At 40.1% G+C, this 18,376-nt stretch overlaps 1 protein-coding gene across 1 annotated transcript; it reads right to left on the bottom strand.

Annotated features, from left to right (window-relative positions):
* Positions 1–463: 463 nt before the first annotated feature.
* On the bottom strand, positions 464–17,500 carry Mettl14 (methyltransferase 14, N6-adenosine-methyltransferase subunit). Its single transcript, XM_052179303.1, has 11 exons — positions 17,316–17,500; positions 15,295–15,383; positions 14,432–14,519; positions 12,161–12,241; positions 11,658–11,745; positions 7,969–8,059; positions 6,560–6,701; positions 5,786–5,878; positions 4,870–4,986; positions 3,714–3,924; positions 464–1,864 (listed from the first exon to the last, which is right to left on the bottom strand). The coding sequence occupies exons 1-11, from the start codon at positions 17,379–17,381 to the stop codon at positions 1,560–1,562; spliced, it is 1,371 nt and encodes a 456-aa protein (XP_052035263.1). The 5' UTR covers positions 17,382–17,500; the 3' UTR covers positions 464–1,559.
* Between the last annotated feature and the right edge of the window lie 876 nt (positions 17,501–18,376).

Below are 18,376 nucleotides of genomic sequence, written 5' to 3'. Positions count from 1 at the left end.
ATTTAAGCTACCATTAAATAAATAGAGAGGTAGTTAAACCACTAGTCTTGATTAATTTAGAAAAAGAGCAAAGTTCTTGACCTCTGGAAGTCGGTAATTCAGTGACAACTGTATGGTCTCTCGTCATCACAGATAATGTTCTCTCAAGACAGAAAAAAATAATTAAATAATTAATCAGAATGTTTAAATTAGCAATTAAGGGTATAAAGCAATTAAAAGACATAGGCTGGAATCATTCCTAGTGACAGCTGTAGCAATCTTCTCTCACCTCTGTCCCCAAGTGGTTTTAAGTGAGACTAATCTGTGGGCCTTACTTGGCTTTAGTAGAACGGGTATATGTGGTGTAAGTTTCTCCACCAAGGGCTCAAACGTAATCCCTAGATGCAACCCAAGGGAGGACTGCCACCTTAGCTTGGCCCCTTTCATTTGGTAACACTAGTAACTGCATTTAAGGAAAACAACGTCATTTCAAAGGTTTAAATTTTTATTAAAAAAGTTATAGCAAAGTAAAAAAGGAGTTACCAAGAACAATGATGGCATTATCTCATCTTGCATATCTGAATCCACTCAAACAGGACTTAGGGGTAGAAAGGCAACAGTATGAAGCTTTCCACGGCCAGAGATCTGACCGTCAGCCCTGCAGAGACTTCTGCACTACAGTCTAACCAATTCCTCTTCCAGGCTGGATCCTTAGGGTGTTCTGTAGTCGCTTTTACCTAAATTTTCTTTAGTAACAACTTTAAAGATGTCCGTCATTTCCTCATCAAGCATTTATTTTCTAAACTGTTTAAACCAGCCCCTCCCCTGAGCAAATCTGTTTTTACCTTTTCTAAGAAATATGAACCGTCTGAGGTCAGTCCAAGTTCAAGCTCACTGCCCGGCTCTCCGGCCTGGACACAGGCCTGCCTTCTCTAGCTTCTTAAGAAGCATGATTACGAGTCATCCTTAGTCACTAATTTACATTATGATAAGCTTTGGTTTTAAGTTTATGAAGCTCTGCCTCTTCCGTTACCTACCCCGAGGGCTCCAACAACCTCAGATTCAGATTTGGAAGAAAGTGATTTCATTTCATCTCTCCGAGTCTTCAATCCTCAAATGATACTTCATGTTATTTTTTAGAATTTAAAAGTAAGGGGGAAAACTACATCTTTCTAGTGTTTCAACAAGAAAATATTAAAGGCCCAAAAGAGAGTGAGGACCTCTCTCAAGCCTGTTCTACCCAGGTTCCCAGTCTCCTGCTGCCGCGGCAGCCATGACAAGGAAGCCAGGCCCCAGCCCCTGCCATACTCCTGAGATGCCCAAGCCACTGGCCCGTTTCCAAGAAGCCAAAGCCTTGACCGACATCAGTCAAGTCAGTGTCCGAGGGTTGCATACACGTGACTCACCTGCCCTGAGTTAAACTGCAGTCTGTGACAACTGCAAGGACCTGGGGATGGGGAAGGATTGTTAAGATCTTTCTGGCAGCATGAGAAACTAAAGCAAAGTGCAAGCTGGGAGTGAGTTTGGAAGCACGTCTGCCTCACGATCAAGATCGGAGGGGACACTGTAAACTGTAGGAGTTAGCGAGGTGTAAAGCTGCCTCTGTGCGTGCCTCCACGGCCCCCCCTAAAGCCACCTCTTTCTCCTCTGAAATTGGATCGATTTCTTTCACGACCACGGCCAGCAGATGTCCCCCCTCTCCCTCCTCCTCTGGGAGCTCCACCACCACGGTCAGACTTGGATTTGGGAGGAGGTGACTTTGGTCGAAGCCTCTCGATTTCCTCTGTACATCCAGTCAAGTATGAATTGGGGGCACTGAAATAGGACGCGTATGTTTCTGCATTGTAGTTACTATTTGTAAGCGTTGGTCCAACTGTGAGCCAGCCTGCAATAAAGCGGGGGAAACAGAAAACATTTTCCATCTCCTTTCTCTTTTGGGGGTCCTTTAGGAGCTACTTCAAATCCTTAACACACTCTCAAAGATGGCTCAGTTACACACATAGCCATCTATGGTACAGAATAGACAACACCCATGGTCATATTATAAAAGGTTCATCTGCACAGACCTAGTTTCTCATTCTAGATTATCGCTTTTGTTACACTTCATCCTTACTGTTCTTCATCTTTGTATTATGTTGTTAGAATACCACTTATGAAAGATATTTTAATACACAATGTTTGGGTTGGGTTAATAAAGTATATACACATATCTTTCCTACTTATGAAAATGGGGCTACTCTTTGTCTCATTAAAATCTTGAGGGAAAAAATGTGCTTTTCTCTTATATGAATATCCTCAGTCCTTAGGTCCTCGGAAGCTAAGCAGAGCCACGCTGCTCTCCTCAAGCCATCTTCCTGGGCAATGGCTTTTCTCACAAGAAGATACACACACAGCCAAGGCTATGGAAAATGCACACCACCATTAATAACTAAGCAAACAAAGGCACAATGAGGTGTCATCTCCCCGCAGTCAGCACTCACTGCAGTCAGTGTGGCTATAATCAAAGGGAAAGAACTTGTGTGGCTGGAGCGGCTGAGGAGGGGCTCCCACACACTGCCGATGGCAGGTCGGTTACAACACTTACTATGGAACACACTGTGGAGGTTCCTCAAAGAACTAGAAAGAGGACTCCATGTGATTCAGACCCTACTCCTGGGGCACTATCTAAAGGAACTAAAAGCAGCCTGAGGTACTGTTCACACAAGCAGGATATGGAAGTTACCTAGGTGTCCACTGATGGATGAATCAATACACTGAATGTCGTATATTCTGTTATTGATTTTAATGGGACTGGAGGGCATTATGTTAACTGAAATAAGTCATGCAAAGAAGAACACATACCACATAATCTCATTTACAAGCAGAAACAAGACACGTATCTAAAAGATGCAGAGATTAGAGCACTGATTACAAAAAGCCAGGTAAGGGCTGGAGAGATGGCGCAGTAGTTAAGAGCACTGACTGTTCTTCCAAAGGTCCTGAGTTCAAGTCCCAGCAACCACATGGTGGCTCACAACCATCCAGAATGAGATCTGACACCCTCTTCTGGGGTGTCTGAAGACAGCTACAGTGTACTAACATATAATAATAAATAAATCTTTAAAAACAAACAAAAAAAAGGCCAGATTAGAGTGAGGGAAAGGCGGCCACAGACCAGACAGTGAGGAATCCAGGACACAGCAATGCACAGTTAAGCTAAGAGTAATAACTGAATACTTCTAAACAGCATAGATTTTAAATTTTCCCTATACAAAGAACTGAGGTGATATGTTCAACAACTACCCTGACCTCACTATACACATGGACAGAAACATCACAATATACCCCAAAATTCGGTTAATTATGAGGTGCCAAAAACTAAGTGGAGCAGAGAGGACTTTTAGGTAGAAAAGTTCTCCATGTAATATTACAATGGTTGACATGCACCATAAACAAATTATCTAAATCCATAGACACCACCAATATCAATTCTAATATAAATTATGGACTTTGTAGAGTTATGTGAGAAACACTGATAATGGGGGCGGGGTAATACATGTATGGGGCAGAGAGTGTGTGGGAATTCTTTGCCTTCTCAGTTTGCTAAGATAAAAATCACTCACACATGAGGTAGAGAAAAGAGGAATCATAATACATAATACATAAGACTTACTTTACACAGGCTATGTCCTATACCTTAAACTCCACATCTCAAAGAATGATAAAACTGTCTTTTTTGAAAACTGAGGTCTCACCTGGCCTGATAGTGCTATCTCTCCCAAAAAGATGAAGACGTCTTCTACCAAGACAAAAATGCTCTATTATGTGAAAAATTTCTACCGGTTTTTCGATATTGCCAATTTCAGGTTCTTCTGTGATAATTAAGTCAATGTCAACGTTGGCATGAATGAAGTCCCCATCTGTGCTGCGCTTCACGGTCCCTTTGATCCCCATAAGGCAATGCTCCTATAACAAAGCACATCAATGAACTCCTTGCCAGCAATCACGATCCCACAGCACTTACTGTTCCTAAACAGTTCTGAACAATCTTCACCTCTGTGGATCGTCAGGATACAGTTTACTGGTGACACTAAGACAGGCTACATCTATAGCCTACATCTCTGTCAGACAACTAAGTCAATGGGAAAACACTTTTCCTTTCTACAGTCTCTCAAATGCTTTCAAATCCGACTTCACTTCCAATAGAGGTATGCTGGATTTCCCAAACCACATAATTTTGCACTTCCCTCCACTGCAGTTCTGTTCCACATGGGTTCAGCTACTACACAGTCTACCCATTAGTACCTCGATGGCTAAGTTATCCTAAGACAGGGCTCCACCTTCAAGTAATACATTTATCACCAAGAAGCTATAAATTTGGGGTTCCAATGGCCCTCCTGGGTTCACACATTTGCCCAGTGAATTCCTAAATGCTGTCACATAAATGATCTAGTCTAAGGAAAACTTAGTAAGATTGATGCTCCCTCTAGTGGCTTCCAAAGTATAATATGCAAAAGCTCTTTGAGCTTAAACTAGTGAGACAGTCATATACAGCAGAAGCCCTTAGTGGTTCTTGTATAGAAAGACAAGGTGAGATCAGACAAGCATGGCTCTGATGGTCAGCTATTAGTTCCGCTGCCATTGCTTCTGCATAAATGTACAGACTTCTGAGAGCCATGTGTATTAGAGCACATACCTAGCTTGGAATTACATCAATTTACAATACACAGAAACCCACTGTCTAGCGCAGGGCTCTCGGGCGCAGGCCATTTAAGGTATCTTGGGTAACTTCTTTAATGCTCACACTACAAGCATAAAAGCACTGCTATTGAAATTAATTTCACAGTATGTAGTAATATAGAAAAGTTTAAGAGAATAATAATAACAAGAACAAGATATAAAAGACAATACCTTTGTTCTCTGGAAAACTGCCTTTGGATCTAGAGTCTTTGTCTTTCCAGGATTGTTTTTATTAGTTTTAATCCAACAAATATCTTCACATCTTCTGTAACCCCACTTTCGCAAACACTAGAAATAATTTCAAAATTTAATCTTAAAAAAAAAAAAAAAAACCTAACCAGAATTAAGAAGTTTTACAGAGCCAACCATTGGACTGAGCTTGGGGTTTGCAGCCCCATGGAGGAAACAACAGTGTCAACTGGTCAGAGCCCCCCCCCTCCCCCCCGCCCAACAAGCTCCCAGGGACTGGACCAACAACCAGAGAGTACACATGGAGGGACCCATGGCGCTGGCCACATTTGTGGCACAGGATGGCCCTGTTGGACATCAGCGGGGAGGAGAGGCCCTTGGTCCTGTGGGGATTTGGTGCCCCAATGTAGAGGAATGCCAGGGCGGGAAGATGGGAGTGGTTGGGGGGGTGGGGGAGCACCCTCACAGAGGCAGGGGGAGTGAGGATGGGGGATGGGATAGGGGGTTTCAGAAGGGGAGACTTGGAAAGGAGATAACATTTGAAATGTAAATAAAGAATATATCTAATAATAGAAAAATAATAAATATAAAGTAAGTTTTATAGAGGAATACCAAATTTCAGAGCAGATACAAATAGAAATATAGACATAATACAGATGTTAAATACATCATTTAGATATTTGCATGATACTTTTCTTGTCACTGTGACCAAATATCATATACAGTGTTATATACCTCAATTTTATATCATTCTTGATATTTTTAAATTAGTCAAAAAAACAAAGGCAAAAGCACATTAATCTTTGTAGCCTATAAAGCATTTTATCATTTTATGTTCTTTTCCTAACTAAGAATCCACTTGAAAAAAATTAAGAACAAAACACAAACACCAACTTACTACTCTCCCAAGGTCCAATCCTTCCCCAGAACCGCACCAGAGAAATATAAATGACCGAGGTGCTGCAATCTCATCGATTTCTAACTTCATAATCTAGAAGAAAATCAAAATAATATAACACCAAACGTGTCCCATTTATGATAAATCCAAAGAATAACTACTGAGACCTATTAGAATGTCTATAAATGTATCTTCAGATATTCTTGGAAATGGCATGGACAATAAAGTCTATGCCTGAAGTTACTTTGATATGCTGTTTTGTTATTCTAGATATAATCAACACACACACGTGAAAAAAGACATACATACACTTGTTTTCTTATGCATTCAAGAGAAAGAGTTTATAGACATTTTCAGAATGATGGAATTTATTACAGAGCTAATAAAAGCAGAGTTTATCAGAGGTTAGAAGAGCCCAGAGTTACTGATAAAATGAAATGCCATACGCCCACAGCCACAGAGAGTTTGGGGTGACTGAGGCAGGAGGACTTGTGTCCAGGCAGCTGCAGGACTCTTCTCTTACATGTGTGGTCCGAGTCTCCTGCATGCCTGCCCAATCCTTCTGGTGCACACTAACTGCCCGCTTTCCCACCCTCATGCCCATCAGATGATCTCACTGGCCTCATTAAAACCTTCAGCACTTTAATGGCTGTCAAACAGAAGACTAAGCTCCTAGGACACCACGGTGAAGTGTACTCGGAACCCACTCTCTGGTCACATAGCATGATTCCCTGGGAGGGAAACACGCCGTCAACCGTGCAGCGGTCACCGTACATCATCCCAGGTCCAGCACTTCTCGTTGGCGGTGATGCCGGTCTCCCTATAGTACTCTTCCAGAGGAGGCTCCAGAAGAATCACATCGAATTTGGGAGTCAATTCTCTGATGTCAAAGGCTTCTATGTCTGCTTGTAAGTACCTGATAAATGGGGGAGGGGGGGAAAGGACTTTGAAATATCTCTGGTGGTAGTGAAGGAAATTCCTTACCCAATATTATTTGATAACTAAAACTAAACATTATTTTCAAGATAATCATAAGTTAGTTGCTAATTAGCTTTTTCTAGTAGGTCTATTGTTTTACTGCAGACTTTTTATCATCAATGTCTTCCGAAGGACATGGAAATATTCACAACGAAGGAGAAAAACCATGTATATCCAGAATAAATTCTTCACTTACACGTATACTGAAAAATCTACACTCGTGTAATTGCTAGCCTATTTTTATTTTTATATTATCTATTATTATTATGAAAAGAATATCATTATTTAGTTAGGCTAAAAAATGACATCTAAGTTTTAAATTCCTCCTTTAGGAATACACAATTTCTAAATATGGACATGATTTCATTTTATTAGCTTGCTCATTAATAAAAAATATTTAAATTAACAGTGTTTTTACACTACCTAATGAAAATTACTACTAGCCTTTGATGAAGTTATTGTCCCACAGTCTGGAAGTATTTTAAGTTCAAGGACACTTTTGAAGAAAACATTTATTATTACTGGGGGTTGGCGTGCAGGCTATGACATGCGCGTGGTGGTCAGAGAGCACCTTTGTGCAGTCAGTGGGCTCTCTGCTGCCACCAGGATACAGGCTGTGGGTTCTGATCTCAGATCAGCAGGCATACATCACGGACAAGGAGTGTTCACTCACAGCCCTCCATCTCACTAGTCCCCAGTCCAAGATATGTTTTTTCTTTTGTTTTTAAGGCTTGCAGGCTTTTAATACTTAGACTGAAAAGTCACAGGCTATCTTGAAGTCATCGTCATCTCTGAAGGGCAAGGATTTTCCTATCATCCAGCTCATAGGGAGAGCAACAGACTTGCCCCCAACAAGCTCTACTGAGTGGAGAGGACCTGCCCATGTAGTACAGTGATTCTCCAACTCTGAAGCAAAAAATGCAAGATATGTAGCAAAGCACCATGAGCCAGGTGTTTGCAAGGCATCTGCAAGGCTGTTTCAAGAACTCCCAGCCCCAGGAGAAGGCCTCTCTACTCTACAGATGAAGAGTCGGAATTCACAAGCCTCCTAAACTACCTAGAAAGACCAATAAGAAGCCACTATAGACTTAGCACCAGTTCCAAATAATGCATTTACTAAAAATACAGAAGAATAGAGAATAGAACAAACAGACTGATAATGCAAGTTGGAGTTGGAAAAAAAAAAAAAGCACTGAACTACTTACATAGGAGGAGTATTTGACTTAGCTATTAGCTCATCCTTTAGTCTGATGAGTTCCCTAAGTTTAGGGTATTCTTCAAATCTGTCAGCTAAACCTAAGGAGGAAAAAATAGTCAATTCTCAATTTCAGTTCAACTGAGGTTAACACTGATGAACCCAAAAGTTATGAGGCCTCCTTCGCCATCACTTTAAATTAGAATTAGTACTTAATTTATACTTGTTTTCCATACATAAGAAACACTGAGAAGAAAATTAATTATATAAACACCTTAGCTTAAACACTAAGTATAGGGCAGGACAGACAGATCCGCTGTAAGCGCTTGCTGCTCTTCCAAAGGACCCAGGTTCGGTTCTCAGCAGTCACATCAGATGGCTCATGATGCCTCTAACTCCAGGTGCAGAGGATTTGACACCTTCTTCCGGCCTCTGAGGTCACATGTACTCATGTAAACACACCCCCACACAGCCGTATACACCTAATTAAAAGTAATAAATATACTCTGAAAAACTCAAAAAAGCTTTTCAGGAAGAGTAAAAGTAGAAGCGAAACATAAAGCTCCCTCAGTCGGTGATTTAGATCACACTTAAAATAAAAACATTTGAAGGCTGCATTGCTGTCAGGTTTAAATATAACATTTAACCCCTATCATCTACAAAACAGAAGGTAGAACCTGCAGCAACCTGAAACCAATCTTCCCTGACAATCTGATGAACAGATGTGTGGCAGACTGTGGGAATTTATGTGGAATTTACAGTCAGCCTTGTTCCTTGTTTCTTGTTTCTTGGCATTAAGATCTTGGAAAAACTGGCACCTTTTATCATGCTATCAAAAAAAGTATTCAATAGGGTTTTTTGTTTTTGTTTTTGATTTTTTGCTTAAGGCATTTTAATTTTTAGTTAATTCAAATCCCCATTTGACTCATAATACATCAATACAAACTTTTTTCAATTTATAGTAATTTTACATATATATATTTCCTTTTCTTGGGAAAGCAGGTGTCATAAGAAATGAGTTTATGCCGGGCAGTGGTGGCGCACTGAGAAGTGAGCTCAGGTCCTCTGGAAGAACAGTCATGCTCTTAACCACTGAGCTATCTCTCCAGCCCTATTCTAACTTTTTAATGCTATTTCTAAACTCTACTTATAAAAACTTTAAAATCAGAGCCAGGTATGGTGGTTTATTTGTGTAATCTCAGCCACTGAACAGGCTGAGACAGGAGGATCGTAAGATGGAGGCTTGCCTGGGCCACATAGCAAGTTCCCAGTCAGTCCAGGCAATGGACATAGACCCTGTCTCAAATGATAAAATAAAATGGGGCTTGACACTTGCTTAGCATACACAGGCCCTGTGTTCACACACTAGTACTAAGAAAAACAAATTAATTCTTCAGGAGTGATGATGCTTACAGCTGTCAAAACTTAATTATGTCACATTTAAATTTTTGTGCTACAATGACACTATTAAGAATCTAAAAAGATATCGCTTCTCAGCCTTTTGGCTAAGATCAGGTGAAGAATCTAAAAAGATAATGAGCAGCATGAGAGAAAATATTTATAAATCTGTGTGTACAAAAAGTGCAAACAACTTTTTTAAATTCAATGGAAAAAGACAAAAAAAAAGAACAATATAAGCAAACTATGGTTATTTCTTAAAAGATATTTAAGTGGGTCAATTTGTCTATAGGACTATTACTTGCCAAGAAAAGATAAATCATTGGTACTGAAAGGCTAAAGCAAACAGATGTGTACTTTGGGAGACAGAAAGCTTAGGCCAACTTGAGCTACACAATTAGACTGTCTTAAAAAACCAAAACTAAACCAAATCAAACCAAGACAAAAATAATCAGCCACGAACAGATGGTGTGTACCCACCTATCTAAGGCTAAGACCCCGTGAGACCACTCACACACTCAGACACAGGCCTTGGAGCCCCAAGCTGGAACTGACCTGGAAGCAACCCCCCCTCCCAAGGAGCGGCTCTCACGGTATCCAAGCTGCCAGGGGAGAGGGCCAGTGACAGCACTACCCAGCTTTAAAGCCTATGAACCACAACCATGGCTGGCCTGACAAGAAATCCTCAGTGGTACAATAATGGCACTTAGATTTTGGGGACAATGAACAGCCATCTAGTTGGACTTAAGGCCCTCTTGATTACATCTAAGGTTCAGGAAAAATCAAGGACCAGCCAGAGGGTCAGCACACCTAACAGGCTGTTCCCCTCTTGTTCACTATCGTTAGGCACAATAGGGAAAAATGCACCTGTGAAATCTCAACAATATGGCTGCCTGAACAAGACCAGCGTAATGACAATACCAGTCGACATGGATATGGGAAATTCTCCGAGCCACTGCCTGAGACAGGGAGAATTAGTTTCCTCTAGAAGTGAGCTACCACATAGTATGTGCCTAGCTCTGGTCACAAGCACTTAAAAGCAACACTAAATGGATGCACATGCATGTACATGTAACAATAACTAAAGAGACCATGAATGGGGGTTACAGGAGGAGCTTGGGGAGTATATATACAGTGCTCATAACTGAAGTTCTCAAATAAAACTATATTTTAAAAGCATCATGGAGCTGGGGAGCTGGCTCAGTGGTTAAGAATACTTGTTACTCTTACAAAGGACACATGTGGTTCCCAGCACCCACATGGTGGCTCACAAACATAAGCAAATATGACTCCAGTACAGGGGACCTGAATGAAGCCCTCTTCTGGCCTTCAAAGGCACCAGGCATGCAAGTGATACACAGATGCACAAAACATTCCTGTACATAAAATAAAAAGAAAATCACAATGACACAACAAACACCAACACCAAAACAAAACAGCACTGACTGGAACGACTATAGTAAAAAACCCAGACAGTAACACAGAAGGGAAGAGATCTGAATCTGCATACTTTACTCATAGGAAAGTGAAATGGCATGGCAGGTTTAAAACCTTTGGGGGTGGTACCTCCAAAAGTCAAGCAAGAATCAACACACTTTAAAAAAAATATTTTCAAGAATTACACGACCCATCATTTCCATCCCTTGGTGTTTGTCAAAGAAAAATGAGTACATGCCGTATACCTTTTACACTAGTGTCAACAATAATCTATAACTGCAAACTTAAGTGATTAAAAAGAAAACCCATGTATATATGCATGATACTCACTATCACATGGACAATTATTTGAGAATAAAAAGATGCACTGAATACACCACAGTATTATTAACCCTTGAAAACACTGTGCTAAGTCAAAGAGTCAATCACAAACACTCCATGTTGTATGAGCTCAATTACATGAGATGTCCAGACTTACAAAGGAAGGAAACACATTAGCGGCTAAGCCCAAGGGCGGGGTAGAGGAAGGACCGGGGTCCCACTGCTAATGGGTGCAGAGCTTCCTTCGAGAAGCAAACGTTTAAAACAGACTGCTAATAGTTGCTAAGAAGGCTCTGTATGCATTAAAAGAACTCTGAATTATATTTTTTCAATGGGTTAATTATGAGGTATATAAATTATGCTTTAAAAAAGTACAGAGAGACATAGCATTGCTTAAAGGCAAGGAAGGCAGATGAAAAGCACTGAGACCCAAGGGTGGAAGTCAAGCCTGAAATGAGTTTTGTTAGAAATCATCTACAAAATGCATAAATGACATGCATGCTGCAATACTTTACAGCAGGAAGTTAAACAGAGCTGCCATACCTACATCCCTGATGAAATTCTGAGGTCTGTGTCCAGTGTCGACGAAATGCTGGCAGTAATCGTTATGGGGATTTAAGCTCTGCGTTCCCTAAAGAAGTGGTCAAAATGAAAGCAGCAGTAAGCACTCTCAGGGCAGATACACGACTCTGTGTGTCTTTATTATGAAACTGTACAAAGTATGACATTAAAAAACAAGCACTAATATTTGAAAACACTAAAAACTATTGAAAAACTAAAACATTACTTATGAATGTAAAAGATATTGGTATAAATACAGCACTATTATAGGCTAAATATCCAAATAATCAGAGGAATATTTCATGAGTAATTTAAGATCTTTGGTTTCATACAGAGATCTCTCAAAAACTGAAATGAGTAATTTAAGATCTTTGGTTTCATACAGAGATCTCTCAAAAACTGAAAAACTCCTAAAGAAAATGAGGTCCTTTACAGCACAGAGCTCAAATGTGAAAGCTGTAAGACTTGAAAATTCTTTATTTTACCTTAAGAAAAGTACTGGAATCTTTGTAAATCTCTTCTTCATATGGCAAATTTTCTTCCTCCTGTTGCATTTCTAGTTCATCCTTGAAAAGGGAAGATCAAGAAAACATTTAAAATATATACATTTAGATGTGGTATTTCTTTAATCCTAGCAACTGGAAGGCAGAAAGCAGGCAGAAATACAAGTTCAAGGTTAGCCTGGTCTACAGAGTGAGTTTCAAACAGCCAGGGCTACACAGAAAAACCCTTTCTCAAAAAACAAACAAACAAATAAAATATATACACACACATACACACACACACATATATCACATATCATATACATATTTGTTTATGTATATTTTATATTTTATATATACATTTACGTATATATAGTAAATTATTGCATCTTAAGGGTGTTTTAGTCCCCTCAGATACATTTATATTAGCATTACATTTAGATTTACTTTTTAAAAAAAAAATCTGTTGATTTAATTATTTTATGGGTATGAGTGTTTTGCCCTCCGAGGTCAGAAGAGGGCCTCAGATCCCCTAGAACTGGAGTTACAGATGGTTGTCAGGCACCATGTGGGTGTTGGGAACTGAATCCAGGTACTTTGCAAGAGTTCATGGTATGAATGCATGAGTGCTGGAACCTATGGATAGGTGTTGGAAACCAAATTCAGGTTTTGTTAAGTGGGTAGAGGGTTGGGAAGGAGGTATACAGGCTCGGGGTCAGGGGTTTAACTAGCATTAAGGTTGTTTGAAACAATTATATGTAAATGTACTATCTTATAAGATACTAAAATACATATATAGAAAGGCATTTGATTCAAGTTACCCTACACAATAAATAATGCCTCTTCCAGAAGCCACAGGTTGCCAAATAAAAAATCCAGAGCCAGTGTAAGATACCATCCCTTGAATTGTTGGTCACAGGTATCAAGATAACCTCCCCCAAACAGGCTATTGCCAGTGTTTTGAATCACACACCAGAACCTGCTGATAGACCCTCCTAATAAAGATACACATATCCGAGTCCTAAGACATGGAGAAACCAAGCTGGTAGCAACCAGAAAGCAAGCCTCTGCTGGTTAGCTTTTATAAGGCTGCAAAGTGCTATGTAAGCTGCTGGGAAAGAAAACTCACCAAAAGCTTTATACAGCCGTGAACCTCATGATATAACAACAGCTGTCCTGACAAGGGATGCATATGATGCAGTCGTGGTCTGACTGAGGAAATGAAAGTTTGCTGCTGTAAATCTGACCATAACTTAATAATGTCTGGGGAGCTCAAAACTCCACGGATGAACCAAGTGGACACAGTATCAAACTGCCCTCAAATAGGGCACGCAGAGATCGGTGTAGCTCCCACTATTCATTACAGACGTTTCTTCAAGCAGTGAACGGTAGTTAATACAGACTCAACTAAGTATTAAGTGTCTGTAGAATACTCAGTCATAAATGGACATCTATATTACACCCTGCCCCCAAGGCTCAGGGAACATAGGAGAAAAGGGGAGAGGGGTAAAAAGACTGTACGAGACTGAGGTTGCAGAGGGTCTAGATGAATCTTCTGGACATGACAAGACTGCTATATCCATGAACTTCCAACAGCTCTGACGGCTTACAGAAGACCAAGCTGCTCAGGATTCCACCGCAGAAGGTGGGGGAAAGGGCTCGGAGCCCCCGTCCCTAGCCACGGAACATCACGAGCTGAGTGCTGCTTGGTGGGGAGGCTCCTTTCTTTAGGGAGATGGTTCCTGGGAGATAACCACGACACACTGAGTAGCTACACACTGTCTATGGGAAGCACAAATTACACTCTGGGGTCTAAATAATTAATAAAATGATTCTATTTAAAAAAGTGAAGTTTAGCTTGGGTTCTTTTAGAAATGGTTATACAACTGCTGTGGAGCCCATGAGTGTCAAAATACTTTAATTATACTATCTTGTATAATTTAATATGGAACAATGTCACTCAAAAGTGACTGCTGCAGCCCCCAAAAAAGTACGATTCTACTACCTAACGTTTATATGTATCTTATTGCTGTTCTGAAAGAGTATTATTGACAATACTTACCAACAGCTATACTGTGTTTTATATAAATAATCATATGTAAGCCACGTATACTTATATAAAATGAACAAACTGATATGTCTTTAACTGAAAACATAAATGTTACTCATAAGGATTTTAGCACATCTTAAAGTTCAGCTCTCTAAATGAGATGAATCTATTAAAAGGATTAATTTTTTCTCAACCATGCATAAACCTATCTCATTTGCACTTGCCTTATATTCTTCTACTTTGTCTTCATCAGTCTCTCCTTCATCCAGACACTTCCGTTTTGAATTTGGGGCAGACGTATCATAGGAAGCCCTGAAAATGAAACCGCAGCTATCTCACAGGAGCATACAAAAGGTGTGCATGGGTCTTCTTGTATTATTAACAAGTTTTAGGAACAAAGCCAAATGTTTCCTGATTAAATATCTATTTATTCAGCTTATAACACATCCAAGAGTCAAAGGCAATAATATGATGTAGCTTTGTTTATAAGAAAGCAACCAACTGAAAAAATAAGCTAGTATAAAGACTGTATTATGAAAAGAAACTTTTAAACTATGTATCATTTATACTAATTTATATATATTTTATACTATGTTCTGTTAGCTAAACTGATATAACTGGTAATCTAGAAAATAAAAATTATGAATTTTTTTCTGAATAGATGAATACTACTTATGAAGTATATTCTCTTAAAATTATAATTTATGATTTGACATTATTTATAATATGTAAGCTAATTCTTAGTGTAACACTTCACTTCCATCTATTTTATAAATAGGAACCCAGTGTTTTCAGAAAGTATTTCAGAATTTCAACCTGACATTAAAAACTGTTTCCAAAATCTCCATTTTCACAGTTTTCTTAAGAACACACTCAAACCTGTAATTGTTAATTAAAAATCAATGCTTTATGGGAGATTCCAGTTCTCAAGAGGTCCAGGCAGGGGTGCTGCAAGTTTGAGGCCAACAAGGGCTACAAGGCATGACTGTCTTATTCCCTGGAATAACCCCCATAAGTCACAGCAGAAACTTAGACAAATGATCCTTTCCCACCATAAACAGGCCACTAACAAGGTTACTCAACATACCTGCACGTTTCTCTCGTTTCAGCGATCTCCCTCTGCTCATCTTTGCTATTTAGCACAGCACCAATGCTATCCGCGCTTTCAGCTCCCAACTAGGAAGCAAGAACCCAAAGTTAGGACACAACACATTGTTGACACACCCAAAATGTGTTGCTAATTTTAATAAATTGAGTATTTTATAACAACAACAGCACCCCTAGCACGCTATCAATAGGCTTGCAAGATCAACTGTACGTGAACAGTAAGAAAATCATTTTAATTAAGAGTGACATTGTCAGCTGGAAAATATTTTACGCATTTGGTTATATTTGAAATTAAGATGGTTCCCCTTAGCCAATTTTGAATGAAACACACGTTGGCAATAGTAGCAATAACACAAAAGCAAAGTAGTCCATATGGATCACTTTATATACTGCATTTATCTCATGCTCTCACAGAAATGCATTCAGTTTCACTAAAGCTAAACTTTTAAGAAAATTTACTAATAGCTTAAACAAAGTAATGTCAACTTTAAATGGCTGCTGGAGAAATTCTGCAGAATGCAACAAATGTAGACAAAGGCTGAGCTGAATAGAGATGATTCGCAGAAAACCTTCCAAGTCAGACTTAGGACACAAGATAGCACGGGGGGGGGGGGGGGGGGGATTCTTTAGTATTAGGCACAAGAACAGCATATGAAAATCTGCAGTTGGTGGTCCTGTTAGCTCCAGGGTAAGAAGGTATTCAAAATATTAGTGCTGCAAATTAGCAGTTTTGACTCTGAACAACAGAAGACTATTCTCTACCACTTCGCATGGCTTCCCTCATTTCTCCAGTGAAAACTCTCTTGTAATACATGAACTGCTCAGCAGTTTCAACTCCTCCAAAAAAATCTTCTCTACTTCTTTTTGGTCAGAGGATGATACACTTATATAGTTAGAACTTTTCTAATGTTCTCCCCATGACTCTCTATTTGTAAATCTCATTTCAGAATACAAGTCATTCCTTCAGAATCTAAGTTTACTCACTAAAGCTTTGAGGATTCCCCTCCATTACTTATATTAATCTTTACAAGATAATGAAAACAGCCTGAGATTTTACGTAGAACAACTTGTAGTATGTGTTCCCTGCATGTGGGTCTGCTAAATGGCAAGCACTCACATATTCATCCACTAGCTTCAACGAATGTGAAAGGTTTGGAAAGTAATCTTTGGAGAGACAAATCTTAGAGAATTCTCTGGTGAGGACTGGCCAGGGAAAAATTTAACAATCTTGGAAATCTATTCCTAATGTAATAGTGAACATAACACCTCCTATCTCTAATAAATTACAAAGTAAGAATTTAAATGTTTGGTTGAGGGAAGATTGTGTTTTAAGTGCAGAATCTAAAATTTACTCTTAGGTTGCTTCCAATGAGTCTTTCGACGGGATCTCAAGAAAATAATCAAACTTCTTTCAAAACCAATCTCAAGAATGTGAAACTGTGCTAGAGAGACGGTTCAGCGATTAAGAACACGCACTGCTCTTCCTAAAGATCTGAGCACCCACACCAGGAGGCTCCAAACTACTTGCAGCTCCCCTCCAGGGAAATCCGACCCCCTAGCACTTGTACTCAGGTGCGCATATACACAGAGACAAAACCCACATGATTTAAAATAAAAACTAATCTTAAAAAAGTAAAGGTTGTGAAGCTGACTTGGAAGAAAGGCAAGGCGCGAAACACTGCTTAAACAGTGACGGTGAAATGTAGGGGCTAAAACTGCCACTTGTCCTTGCAGCAACTACTAGCACTCATCGACAATTACCAAGTCTATCCCCACCACTCAAGTCCGTGCCTGCAACGGTGGGTCCAGAAAGCCCAAGACTGGCAGCGGTTGGTCTTCTACATAATGACTTTGACAGACTAGGAGACTAGGGAATAAAAGCGCCGGGACAAAGACTTGACACGGGCAGAGAGTTCACAAAAAAAAAAAAAAAAAAAAAAAAAAAAAAAAAAAGAGGCGGCCGCGCACGCGCATCATGCTCCCTCCCACCCGGCCGCACACCTGCTGAGCTAGGAGCTGCCGCCGTAACTTCTGCCGCTCCCGGATCTCCTGCAGACGGCTATCCATGCCCCGGCTCCTGCTTCTCACCACCCGACAGACTCCGCGCCCGCCAAAATGCAAATCCTCCTGCCAAACCAGGAAACACCGGGTCCCGCAGAGACTCTGACCCGGACACTTTCACGCCCCTCAGAAGGGATTTCCGGCGCGCCTGAAACAGGCTAAGCCCGGACAGGAAGTCCCGCCTCCAGGACGCCGGAGATATGACGTCACATTACGAGACCCAATGAAGGATGCAGAGGTAGTTGGGGGCGGGGAACCGCTTTCTAGCTATCTTTTTAGTTCTTAACTCTTTCCTAGAGGGTTAAGCTAGTTTTTTCCCTGCTCATAAAAAAAGTGTTTCTTTTTCCAGTTAACCAATTACCCGCCTGCCAGTCCTAGCTTTTTAACATTTGAGGTTACTGCCTCTGACCAGCTTGTGAAGAAATGGATCCCCACTCTAGCAGAGTAACGTTGGTTAGTTAGGGAGCTTTTGTAAAAGGACAGCAGTAAGAGGCCTTGGGAGACTGAGGCAGGAGGATCCGGGAGTTTAGAGCCACCCTGGGCCATGTAATGAAACCCTGTCATTCATTTATATAAATAAATAAACAAAAGAGCAGAGAGGTTACTTAGTGAAAACCTATCACTCATTCTTTTATATGAATAAATGCAAACAAACAGCAGTAGTTACGTAATGAAACCCCATAATTCATGAACAAACAGAGTCGGGGGGCAGTGGTAGCGAATGCCTTTAATCTACCACTCGGGAGACAGAGGCAGGCAGATCTCTGAGTTCGAGGCCAGCCTAGTTTACAGAGCAAATTCTAGGACAGTCAGGCCCACACAAAGAAACCAAGTCTCGAAAACAACCACACAGACATTCCTTGCATAATAGTATGAATTACATGACAAAAATGTTAATTTTCAAAAAGTATACTGTGAAATATTTTGACTATATAAGTGTTAACATATATCTCTTTAAAACTCAGCTGTATTATTTGCTAATCATGACTGCTGGGACTAGA

This window comes from Apodemus sylvaticus, chromosome 4, assembly GCF_947179515.1.
Source record: "Apodemus sylvaticus chromosome 4, mApoSyl1.1, whole genome shotgun sequence".
NCBI classification, from domain to species: Eukaryota; Metazoa; Chordata; class Mammalia; order Rodentia; family Muridae; genus Apodemus; species Apodemus sylvaticus.
This window is presented reverse-complemented; position numbering and strand designations above follow the sequence as displayed.

What these genes read in the sequence shown, in the direction of transcription:
- Mettl14 (XM_052179303.1), bottom strand. Translation starts at nt 17,381, where the DNA reads ATGGATAGCCGTCTGCAGGAGATCCGGGAGCGGCAGAAGTTACGGCGG. An exon ending in GAAACGAGAGAAACGTGCAG is followed by an intron (nt 14,520 to 15,294) that starts GTATGTTGAGTA and finishes TTTCATTTTCAG; the next exon opens with GGCTTCCTATGATACGTCTG. An exon ending in CAGTTTTCCAGAGAACAAAG is followed by an intron (nt 3,925 to 4,869) that starts GTATTGTCTTTT and finishes GCTTTGTTATAG; the next exon opens with GAGCATTGCCTTATGGGGAT.